We start from the raw sequence: 13,133 nt of genomic DNA on the forward strand, positions 1-13,133 counted from the left end.
TGTGGAGGAAGCAGTATGCTATTCAGTTGCACAAATTCGTCTATGAACAATTTTGAGGCAGCTGGATTGGGTGTGGCTGACAACAGCAGCACCATTAAAATGGCCACCACCAAGCAAGGACCATGCCAGCCAAGTCATTGTGTGAAATAATCGAGTTCCATAGGGCTAAACTTCAGCACAAGACAAAGATTTTTTATTTGCAAGGCACAATTGTACACATACATAGGTTTTATACATAAGTACTCTACTACATGATATGCTGTTTTGACATATAAGCACAGAGAAATCTCTCCCATGATACACTACACTGGAGTTACTTACTGGTCAATATCAATATGCAATCCATCTTTGGATCTCTCTGCTTATTATCTGCAGCATTCACCAGAATTTCATCAAAAATTTTGTACAGACCAGGTACGTACGTAATATCTTTTTGTACCATCATTTCCTGCTCTGTATCAAATATCCACATAAGTTCTGTGACAGGTTCAACAGAGCCTGAAATAAATGACGTGAGAGGTATATTATATCTCAAAGCATTTCACTGCTAAACAAACAATACAATCAAATTAGTCTATTAATTATAGATATTTGGTGCAGGAGGGCAGAGAGGAGTCATGGGGGAGGGGGGGGGTAGTTCAACAGCTTCAGTCATTTATAATAATTAATAGTAACAAAGGCGAAAAAATCTTAATTAGCCAGAGCAGTACCTATCCCTCCAGGTTTTGTAGATTTCTTCCATCTAGCACACACAAATTTTACATTTCCTCCTCACTTCTGATCCAGTTTCTCTTACGGAAAGTACTATTTAAAGTACTGAAAGCTAGCGTTTCACATTTGTTCTCCGAATCTTTGTACTTAAATGCTAGTTCCAGTAACTGATGGACAGCCTTAATTTATATTGTTACTGGTTGGATTACACTATTGCAAGGACAAAGCAAGATTCTACTACATAATATTTTCAAGAGTGGAGTATTAAAGAATGACAGGCCACAAATCTTCAGTAAGAAAAATCACCTCACGGTTAACATAACACAGAGCACCATATTCTGCTATGTATCAATAGTGAATAACAAATTATTTCTCTTAACACACACTAATCATCAGATTAGCATAAAGAATACAAATAAAATATTTGAAGTATGAGAAAATGTTCACCTCTGACCAACAAAGTTTCTTGACACACAGTGATTTAATTGGTGGCTACATCAATGCTTACAGTGCAGGGGGTACTTCTCATATCAAAGTAACAAATGAAATTTCAACCTCGAAAATTACAGTGAATTCAACACCTTTGAGAAGAATATGAAGGTCAACAACACAGACTCACTCCAGTGGTTTGACAGGAACCCAAGTGCCTTTGTGGATACACATTTTCAAGAATTATTCTCTCTAAACGTGTGGTGTAGCATGACTGACAATCTTGATTTGGCATTTTATGTTACGTCGTTTTATAGGGGCCCATACTTAGACTTTCTCGAAAATGAGCTTCCAGCATTATATAAGACAAGGTTCCTTCCACTACAGCAATGGCTACGTTAATTACAGCATAACCGGGTCCCTCCACATTCTTGTCATTATATGATATGATCTAAAATCTTACATTTCCTGGAAGACAGTTGCCAGAAATGGTCATGTTTCTTGGCCACAAAGTTCCCCCACACCTCCACATTTAGATTTTTGCCTGTCAGAATGGATGAAAGGTGAAGTCTACAAAAGAACAGGAAACAAGAGAAACTGATCATTTGGATTATGTATCATGCTGGCCCATGAAAGATAACAGGACCTCAGAAGAGCTACAAGAGATTTTGTTTGGAGAATTCGAAACTGCATTGATGTTGGAATTTATGAAAATCAACTAAATCATTTGCCTTTGCTCAACAGCCTCTGGGACTGGGTTAAATCTTAACACCTGACCTCTGTAACGATAAAAACTAGACATGTTAAACTTAATGTCTGATTGTCCATACTACAACCTTCTTCAGAAACACCCTGTATGTGGTTAGAGGCTGGTGATTTATGTCTAACCAATCGGCTACTTTTACTGTATTCCACAACCAATACGTGAATATTATCATGGAAAAATAATTACATTTGTGTGTCTTTTTAAATGTATTACTGTGTTTTTGCCTGGCATTTTATGCACTGGAGTAAATTAATGGAGTGTCAAAGTTTCCCTCCCCTCTTTTCTAGCCTGTTATATTCCGTGAAAAACTACGATTTTTTTTAGCCATCTTCAGAATTTCTTTGGGAACTGTAAGTAACGCATGCGTCATAAGTTGCCAAAACTTTTGGTGTGTACTTTAAGCTAAGGTATGCAGTTATGTTAAGATAGGGCCACACTTCTGATCTTGACAAATACTGGAATACAAAGCTTCTGCAGTCCCTGCAACAGACTTTTCCTGCTGAAAATATATCACGGTTGCTGCATCATGGCTATGGAGGAGGAGGATTTATGTACGAATTATTTTGTTTAAATATGGTCTATTAATATCACCTTCAAGAACAAAATGAACTGTTGGTAAATTTTGCCAGAGAATAAAGGTGATGTGAATATTCCTAATTATTTAGAAGCTCAGAGTGGTGCTAACTATCCTCTGTATTGTTCTGCAAATTTCTAATCTCACAGTCAAATATTCCTATGGTGTTCAAGCCCCTCTTCAACTCTGTCCTTTCTTATTCACCAATAAAAGGAATATCAGGTTAGGAATCTTATTGAATATGACACGTTCTTTGTGTCCTTCAATTTGTTCTTCTTGGCCCACAGTTTATTTAACCTACATTTCACTTCACTGTTGTAAATAATGTGACATGCATCACTGTCATGTATGAAGTCCTCACTACACTAATTACTCATCCTTTTAAAAACATGCACGTTTTGCTTACATGAACTACTATACAATTTACTGTAGAGCACAAACGAGCAAGGGAAATCAGTTAATTTGTTCATTTATGCCCTTAGCAGTTAATGTTATGCTATGTTTGACAGATGGCAATTCTCAAATTCACAAAACAATTTTACTAGTGCAAGACTTAATTTTATTCTGCACGGATGTAAATTTGATACAATTTAAATTTTTCATATTTAGCTGTAATCAATATAGAGAAAATTATTCAGCTCTAGTGAGCTCCATTAATTTTAAATGTGAATATTTTAGATTGGGCTCTGCATTATGGGTATCAATTTAAACTACAAAAAATCTAACCAGTCTCACCCATTATACCATATATACAAGGTATGCTCTGTAAATACAACTGGAAAAACATCTTATGACCACTGGAAGACAATGCAAGAGGTTACTCAAAAGTCAAACACAAAATACATCCACACCTAATTTATCCCTTTCATGCCAGAGTAGTGGAAATCTATTTGTGTGCTGTGGAAGCAAGCCAGTCCTCCCTGAGTGTCAGACAGTGTGCACAAACATTTCCCACTCACCCTGGTACTACTCTAGGCCTGCTTTCACAATCACAGTTCAATTTTATGGTAATTTGGGCAAATATTTGTGCATACATTCAAATGTTTTTATCTTCATTTTGAATAAAGTTTTTCTGGATCTATTAGACAATCTGTCTAATTTTTTTCATATTTTCTATCAGATCCATAGTTTTGCACACATCACTAGTGGAGTGGGTGTTTTATTATTTAAAAAGTATATTTAATGTTATTTCTGTTTTCACATGCATAGTAATGTTTATTTACACTGTTAAAATTACATCTCTGTACATTCTTTTATGTCAGTTTCATTGCAAAGAGTCTTCTGTGTGTGATAACTCTTCAAGTGTGAAAAGGTGCACATAATTTTATTTCATTCCTTGGAATCCAAGTGAAGAGATCAACACGTCAGTACAGAATTTAAACAAGGTGAGAAACTGGTGGTGCAACTGAAGCTGAAACCATGCTTTGAAACTGAATGCAACTGCTAACCAGTCTTCCAACACAGCTACAAGATGCTGCATATGCCAAACTCCCATAGACGGCAGGCGTAGTAAAGCAGAGAAATACCCAGAATGGTAGAACTGCTACAGCAGTCAACCAGCTGAGCGATACAGTCCCTCCTGACTCCTACACAAGTTCACAGGTGTGTAAGGATTAACTGACAAAAACCCATCTGATGACAAAACTAATCCTCCAAAACACTTGGTGGTAACTTGACATAGTGAATGTGACTGGTTATACAATTTGTAATTTAAATTGAAACTATCCTAAACAGCTGTCTTAGCAGATGCTTTCACATTTGGATTGACATCATTTACAGCAGGTTTCAAAGGCAGGAGGTAATTTTTCAAGACACACAACACCATTCAATGTCCTCCTGTGCTGGCAAGTTTCCTTCTTGACAGTAGGTTAGTTACAATGGCTTTTTGTGATATCAGCTACATTTGTAGGACTGTACTGTATTGGCGTGCAATTTTATACCAACAATATAGTATCTTATAAGTTATTTAGTTATACAAACCAATGTAAGTATCTGGGCGCAGCAAAATGTGCTCCAGCTGAGACTTCTTTTGATATATTTTCTCCACACTTAGGTTCTTTACATTCTTATTCACAGCAGTGGCTGTGTTGCTGCCAGCAGAGAGATTCTGCACTTCACCGGCAGCAACATTCATCCTCGAAGAAGAGTCCTAGAAAACAAGAGTGATATCAGAACTATATGTTACCCCAACTAGTATGTGGCAGCAATAAATTTAACCATAAGAGATTCATGCTGTAACATTATACCACTGCCCCATTTGGAATTGGTCATTTTTCACTATGAAGTTTGGTTTTAGTCTTTAATATGTTCCCTCTAATTACTCAGTAAATAATCTCAGTAATACTTTTTGTAAGCATCTAAGAAAAGTCCCCACTTATCAATCAAAAATAGCAGTGACCAAGTCAGAATGCCAGAAAATAGTAAAATGCAGAGGACTGACACTTGGTGCAGCGATTGTCAGCTGAACTTCGACAAACAAATTTAGCACAGTGCATAAATATGTGAAACAACCTATAATTGTACAATTTCACAATCACCTGAAGCAGTCACATTCATTAAATTTCTGAAAGTATTTGTATAGAGTAATTTATAAAGTTAAAGAATACGCAAAATTCATCAGAGGTGACTCAGCATGCCAGAAAGATCCATTTGAAGATTCCTCAGAAAGTGTAGACCACCCACAAAGGAGGTAGGTAGTTAACAGTCCCCTCATCCGACCCATACTTGTCAGCCTGGCATGACTGACAGGTAAAAAACAATTCAGAGAAAAGCAGTATATTACCATACATCTGCTAAAAGTGAAAACGTCACACAGGTGCTCATCCAATTCCAATGGTAGATGTTACAAGAGGCATGCTGCATCAAGATGTGGTTTACTGTTAAAATTACCAGAGTATGTCACCCAAAAGTCGAGCAATATACTGTGTCCTTTTAAGTTGATGATAAATTTCTACTTTCATTTTCTGTGTAATGAATCAGTTCCTTCATCCCTCCCATCAACAAAATTCTCTCTCCTTTCACACACCAGGCTTCAATCAAGATCATCAGTGTGGGATCTCAACAGTTTCCACCATTTAGAAGAGTGTTGCAAATATGATTGGACACAGATTGATCGATACGGCTGGACTGATCCGACTGTGCCGCCTAAGAGTGTGCAGCTGCAGAAACATCTGAAGCCAATTCAGAAACAGGTACACCAAACTTTCCATTATAAACCAACAATTGTGCAGTCATTAATGTGACATGCAATGGAGCAAACAGTAGCCCACACCATTCATTAGTGCCCAATAAGATGCTTTCTAAAAACATTAAGTGACTTCATGAAGACCTCTCCAAAGCTATTGCCTTATAAGTTCTGTAGGTGGGGCTCTGACAGACTTATTAAGTTCATAACATTATCTGTGTAACCTGTGTGACATCTGCAGTTCTGCTTTGCAGTACATAATTAAGGGCCCTTTGCCTGATCTGTGCAAAACATTTGATTCTGTGGATAACCAAATTTTAATAGTGAAACAAGAACTTACAGTACTGAAGGTTTAAAAAATGGTTCAAATGGCTCTGAGCACTATGGGACTTAACTGCTGAGCTCATCAGTCCCCTAGAACTTAGAACTACTTAAACTAAGGACATCACACACATCCACACCCGAGGCAGGATTCGAACCTGCGACCATTGCCGTCGACTGAAGATTTAAAACACTCCTATCTTAGTAATAGGAAAAAAAAATTTAAATAGAGGAGTTCCGTGTAAAAGTGCACTTACAAATTTCCAAATGTTTCCAGAGGAGCACTCCATGATTCTGTGCCTGGATAGTCACTGTTTATAATGTGAGTGATCTGCCTAGCATAATGCTATGCATATGCTGTTCTTTATGCCAATGACAGTTTCATAGCAACTTGAAATTACTTATAAAGCGTAATGATTATCTGTTAAACCATTGAGTGCAAACTTTAAATTGGCATGAAACCATCAGAGAGACTAACCTAATGAGACTCTCACATTTAACAAGGAAACTTCAAGTTAGTGCAAGTGAACGAGTTGCTTGATCTATTCTGTGTGTTTCTTTGCAGCCAAATAACTAGGCTTCACAGTGTTTCAGGGTAACTCTTTATGGTAAAAAAGATTCCTAATTTCATAATACAAGGAGCATTCAATAAGTAACAACACTTTCTCTGCCCATTTCAATTTAAAAAACGCAGAATTCATTGTGGGACATTGCAGAATATTCCCACTTGAGCCCCTGTAGTTTTGTGAAGTTCTGAGAGGGGGCAGTGCTATACATAGCATTCTAAATGGCATCTGTAACAGAGGTGCATTCCAAGCAGAGAGCTGTCTCAGTTTCTTTTGGCAGAAAACCACAGTATCACAGATATTCATAGGCACTTGCAGAATGTCTACAAAGACCTGGCAGCAAACGAAAGCACAGAAAATTGAAGGCAAGGCGACGCAATCACAACAAGGTTGTGCAAATATCCGATTTCTCGTGTGCTGGCCAGCTGCACAAAGCTGAGACTCCTGAATTATTGGAACAAGCAGACATACCTTCAAGATTATCGATGGATCACACTCTAACACCTCACTGCTCAACTGGACGTCTCTGTTGGTACAGCTGACACGTCCACCAGTTGGGGGTACCCAAAGGTGTGTGCCCACTGTTGTCCTTGCTCCCTAATAGAAGAATATAAAGTGCAACGAAGGTCTACCTGTGCAGAACTGCTTGCACATTACAAATCTGACACTGAATTTTTTGTTCAACATCTTCACAGATGATGATACATAGGTTCTTCACTTCGAAACAGAAGCAAACTGACAATCCATGGTGTGGCACCACACCACCTCACCCCCAAAGAAAAACTTAAAGCAACACCCTCAACCAGTAGTAGTGGCAACAGTCTTCCGAGACTGAAGGGGGTTATTCTGTTTGCGTCCTCCCTCGTATAGCAATGATCAACTCTTAAGATTATTGTGCTGCCTTCATGATATTTAAGAAACAACTTCTGCATGTTCATTGCCTCAAAAATACAAACAAACTTTTCCATCTCTATGACAACATAAGGCCTCACCGACCTCATGAAACTTCAATGGACTGTTCTTCCTCATCCACCACACAGCTTGGATCTCACCTTCAGACTTCCATCTGCTTGGCCCAATGAAGTGTGGACTTCTTGGGAAGACATACATAGATGGGGAGATTATTAAAAAAAATAATAATAAAAATAAAAAAAAATAAAAAATTGGGATGTGTGGTCAAGAGGGTGAGGAATAATATGGGGTATTGGAATCCTGAATAAAACCAATACATAACCTTATATCTTATCTTACAGGATAGGTTGAAGAAAGCCGAACAGTTATAGCTTTTGTAGATTTAGAGGAAGCTTTTGACTATTGATGGAACTACTCTTTACAATTCTGAAGGTAGCAGTGATAAAATACAGGTTGAGAAAGGTCATATACAACATTCACAGAAATCAGATAGGAGTTACAACATTCAAAGAACATGACAGGGAAGCAGAAGTTGCAAAGGGATTGGGCAGGGATGTAGCTTTATCCCCAAAATTTTTCAGTCTGAACACTGAACAACCAGTAAAAGAAACCTGGGGGAAATTTGGAAAGGAATTCAAGTTCAGGGAGAAACAAAAACACAGTCACATATGGAAAGGACTTTAAGAGTACTTGAGTGGAACAGATAATGTCTTGAAAAGAAGACGAACAACAGAAGTAAAACAAGGGTAATGGTATGATGTCAAATTGAACTAGGCGATGCTGATGGAATTAGCTTAGAAAATGAAATACTCTAGTGGTGGATGAGAGTGGTATGATTAGCCATGCAGCAAAGTAACTGCCAGAATGAGAATATACAAAAAACAATTTTTAAAAGAGGAATTTGTTTACAGTTAATATCAATTTAAGTGTTAGAAAATATTTACTGAAGGTATTTGTATAGTCTTCAGAGAGAGAGAGAGAGAGAGAGAGAGAGAGAGAGAGAGAGAGAGGGGGGGGGGGGGGGGTGCTCCGAATAACACAACAGTTGTCTTCAGGCAAATAAATCCAATTCAAGAACTGCAGAGGGATGAAATCAGTAAGTAGGTTCAAATGGATGTGAGTTGTTGTAGTTACACAGAGTTGAAGAGGCTTGCACATGACTGACTGGCATGGAGGGTAGCATCAAACAATATGTGCTGAAGATTGAAACAACTATTATGGCCACTACCAGTGTTGAACTTCCAAAACCTCAAACCCATGAGCACACTCCACAAAGGGTACGGGATGGTAGCTTCTGCTGCCACTGTCGTCAGTCCTATAAAATAATCTTTGCAAAACAAAATCTTATCCTCCATGTCAGTCCGATATATCACTTAGAACAGAATTAACAGCAAAGGATACTGATCAGAATTGAGTGCACCAAAGGTATTTGTCGTGAAATCACTAAACTATGTTGTCATTCACTGAGACACCTCCTCCCTGACTTATATCCCGTGTATTCTTGGTTACACATATCTATGCATTAATCTTTTCTATTAACCACCTTCATTTGAACGCACTGACGAATTAAAGATGTAGGAACGTCATTAAAAAATGGGCAAAGAAATGGTTTATACATTTGAGACTCTTGTAACCATACAAAGGATGACTTCACATTTTGTAAATAACTTCCATGTTATTGTTATCCTTACAACTGTGTTTTGTAGTTCAAGCCGACACCGAATATTGGCTTTACTCTTTAGTTTCACAAACTACGCTACCACATCGATAGACTGGTTAACTCAATGCTCTGAAATGAATGAATAAATAAATTTATACGTTTTAACCAAAATCCCTTTACTATATTTCGTCCTGTAAAACCTTAAACGCTCTCCGTAAAACCGTAATCGCAATATTCGTTACCCGTCAAATTGCACGTCCTTGTTTAGAACTATGCAAAATTCCAAACAAGTACAACACGCGCCGTTACTGGACACTGGTATTCAAACAATATCTACGCATTACATATTCAGCTAAAAATATAAATAGGTTTACTATTACAAGTCATTACTAAAAGCAACTCATATTGCAGTGCAACTAACGTGACAGTTAACAACAGGTACTAAATTTAAATTACGGCTGACTCCTAAACAATAATAATCCCGCCAAAATCACTATCACTGTACATTTATTGCACGAGCAACTTCCTGATCGCTATCATCGCAGTTTCATATTCTATGAATTAACAACCCACAGCGACCCAAAAAAAGGGCTGCTAGCACAAATCTTTTGTCTGTTATCGGTTCAGTTAACATACCTTCAAAAACCCACGGTTGGCGATCTAATCCAACAAACTAATACACATTAAACCGAAAAAAGCACAGAGCGCTTGATTAAGCAAAATTGATGGGTTTGTATCGGAAACTATACCAAGAAATGGCCAGTATACAGTTGAAAAAGACAACGATTCGTTCCAGACAGGAAATCTCAATATACTTGTACAAAAACTTGCGAAATCAATATTTTCCTTACCGTCAGAGGGCCTGACATTGTTAAATAACAACTTCCACCTGGCACCTACAGTTGAATTTGGCACCAGACCGACCCCTCCACAATTCTCCAGTGTCAGTCCCACGTGCTGCAGCTGTCGTTGTAACTTGTACACTCATTGGTTGTATCAAACTCTTGCAGCGCCAGTAGCGGAGTAATTCTGAACTAAAGAATGATATTCGTATTGTTATTCTAATTCTTAAACACGTCGTACCTCTTTACATGTTAGTAAATCGCCGTATCTCAGTCACAGTTACTACTGTTCCCTTTAAATATGCCACGCATACCATGGCACTGTTTAGTTTGGGAAATGGCTTATTAGGTGAAAAACTGAAATTGCTGCAGACGGAACACTCAACGAGTGGGTTTCTAATCCTTAAATGAATTTATTTATTGGGTTTCATAAATATACGTTCCACATCAAATTCGTGCCAGCAACAATGATAATTAAAGTACCCCTCTCGTGATACTTGTACCTTTGGAGACGTATTAACAAACGAACAGTATTTTTGGCCGTTATTTCAAGTTTTGGTGTTTGGATCGACTGGTAATTCTGATTGCGTGCACGGATAATCCAAGTTTATGAGACCGCACTATATTTTAAATGCTAAGCTACGTCGAAGCAACAATTTTTTTCATTCTCTTGCTTGACTGGTTAGCTTTGCCAACACAGTGACCGTTAAATGTCCGCAATGAATTTATTTGTTTGCTATCCATATTTAATCATATAAATTCACTCGATATTGTGATTTTACACACACACACACACACACATATATATATATATATATATATATATATATATATATTGTGAAGAAGATACAGTAAAATAGATCCTCTCATTACTACTATGATTCAATTTGCCCATTACATTCACACATACTTGTGCAGCATAAATGTAATAGTATTAGTACATAGGATAACTTAGGACGTCTTTTGATGTCTTCTGTTATATAAAATGCCATTTCTCCAAGCTATTTTTATGTGATTTGTGTGAATACACAAAGTGCACACTATATGCTGTGCTATTGTCCAATTTTAAACCCATTCATGCCAAGTGATCTGAAAGTTTTCTGAAGTCTGGCAACTGTGGCATCGATCTACTATTTCTGATGTGTACCATGTTGATGTATAGACTGCTACCATTTATGGTTCTGTTGCTATTTTTACATTTTTGAATTAAATTTTAAATGTGATTTGCAAGAAAACAAAAAATTTTTCTCCTTCTCATAGAAATTGCGCAATAACAGAACTCCATATTTCAAATGGTTGTGGAAAAGACATTGAATGCTTTGAGCAGTATGTTATGACTAACATAAATAAAATAAACACAGGAACAAAGTTTACATAGCAAATTTATTTTTTTTTTTTCATCTGATGAACATCTCACAATGATATTGGAAATGCCATGGTAATACAATAAAAATCAGTAGCTCAAAATATAGGTAAACAAAGAATACTTAAGTATGCTCTGTAAGAATAGCACAGGTGGTCTGCCGTGGTCTTGATGGAGGAACCATTTCAGCATTTGCTTGCAGCAATCTAAGAAAACCCAAATCAAGACAGTCAGACAAAATGAACCCCATCCTCCCAAAATGAACCCCATCCTCCCAGTGCCTGAACAGTTGCACTATCTCATTCGGTTGATTCCTATTTGTTTTTTCAGCTACTGATTACTTCTCTGCCATGAACATGCTGCTACGCCCTTTGCAATAGCACCAGCCTGTTTGGACAATAATTCCTGTGTGGCCAACATTCAAGTATGCTCAATGTTTTCTTCCTGTCCTCTCCTCTATTCACCTGAAAAATACTGCATCACCAAAACAGTACTACAATGCTCATTATATCCTGACATACAACCTTCTTGCAATAATGTAGTGAAATGCAAGAGGGGGTTGTTGTTAACATCTTTCATTATTGCCCACTGCTCTGAGTCTTCCCAATAACCTTTAATCGCGTTTTAGAACATGTGTGTTAGTTATGAAAAACGTTTTAGGTACCTTTTTGAACAAATGTATTTTAGTAATGTCTTTCCTTGTGCAATTTGTTATTCAATTCTATTTCCTGAAAGAAATACTGTTCTGAGTTTCTTGTTTGTTTTCCTTTGTAAATGTAAGTTTAAATGGGCTTTTGTTCACTATTAGGGGCTAAGCTACGTTGAAGCAACAACTCATTTCATTCTCTGGCTTGACTTTAATTACTGGTTAGCTTTGCCAACACAGTGACTGCTAAATGTCTACAATGAATTTATTTGTTTACTATTCATATTTAAGCATTTAAATTCACTCAATATTGAGATTTTTTTATACCCCCCCCCCCCCCCCCCCACACACACACACAAGTCTTATGTACATTGTGAAGAAGATATGGTAAAATAGAGCCTCTTATTACTATGATTCAGTTTGCCCACTGTATTCACTATTAGCGGAATGCGTAGCATTGTTATAGCTGATATGTACCGCAGATTGGTGAATCTCACTTGGTGCAATGAGGATGCCCAGTTTTCTAAATGGCTCTTTACAATGAGCCTGGCTGCTACTTCTAGTTATTATTCTTATGTCCCTTTTCTACAGTTTAAAAATTGCATCCCTGTTTCCTTCGTTTGATCCCCAGAACCGAATCCCATATCTAAGAATTGAGTGTAAGCAGGTACGGTATATCACCGCAAGACATTGGCTGTTACAGACTGATGATAAAACTCTAAGAGCATAACATGTTGATGATTTTCCTTCTGCCAGTATCTTTGTGTGCTCACTCCATGTTAACTAATGATCAGTATTCTTCCACAAAACAAACTGTGCTTGTTCCACACCCTTTAGATTTATCACATACACTTAATGTGACAGTGTTGTTTTCCCTCTTTATGTTGAAGTGAATACTGTTTGTTTTATTTATGTTCAATGCCAATTTATTATGTATTGCCCAACTGTAAAGATTCTTGAGGGTTCCATTTCTTTTCTGTAATAGGAGCTCTGGTGTTTTTTTAATCATTAATTATGATGCTGCTGTTATCAGTGAAGAGAATTTTTCCTCCAAATCTTATACTGCCTCGAAAGTCACTGTTATATATTAATAACATAAATATATATAAAATATGTTCTAGCTCTGTACATACGTAATCAGTAGGGCTATAACTTTTCA

The 13,133-nt window shown here is 37.3% G+C and overlaps 1 protein-coding gene across 1 annotated transcript in view; it reads right to left on the reverse strand.

The window, feature by feature from the left end:
• LOC126106860 (DNA topoisomerase 2-like) overlaps positions 1–10,072 on the reverse strand; it is a 184,878-nt gene extending 174,806 nt beyond the window's left edge. Inside the window, exons 1-3 of the mRNA XM_049913258.1 lie at positions 9,975–10,072; positions 4,461–4,629; positions 318–498 (exon numbers count right to left, since the gene is read on the reverse strand). Coding sequence (XP_049769215.1) covers positions 318–498; positions 4,461–4,629; positions 9,975–9,992 — 368 coding nt within the window. The 5' untranslated portion in view covers positions 9,993–10,072. The remainder of the gene's footprint in view (positions 1–317; positions 499–4,460; positions 4,630–9,974) is intronic.
• Positions 10,073–13,133: the final 3,061 nt, after the last annotated feature.

This window comes from Schistocerca cancellata, chromosome 10 (assembly GCF_023864275.1).
Source record: "Schistocerca cancellata isolate TAMUIC-IGC-003103 chromosome 10, iqSchCanc2.1, whole genome shotgun sequence".
NCBI classification, from domain to species: domain Eukaryota; kingdom Metazoa; phylum Arthropoda; class Insecta; order Orthoptera; family Acrididae; genus Schistocerca; species Schistocerca cancellata.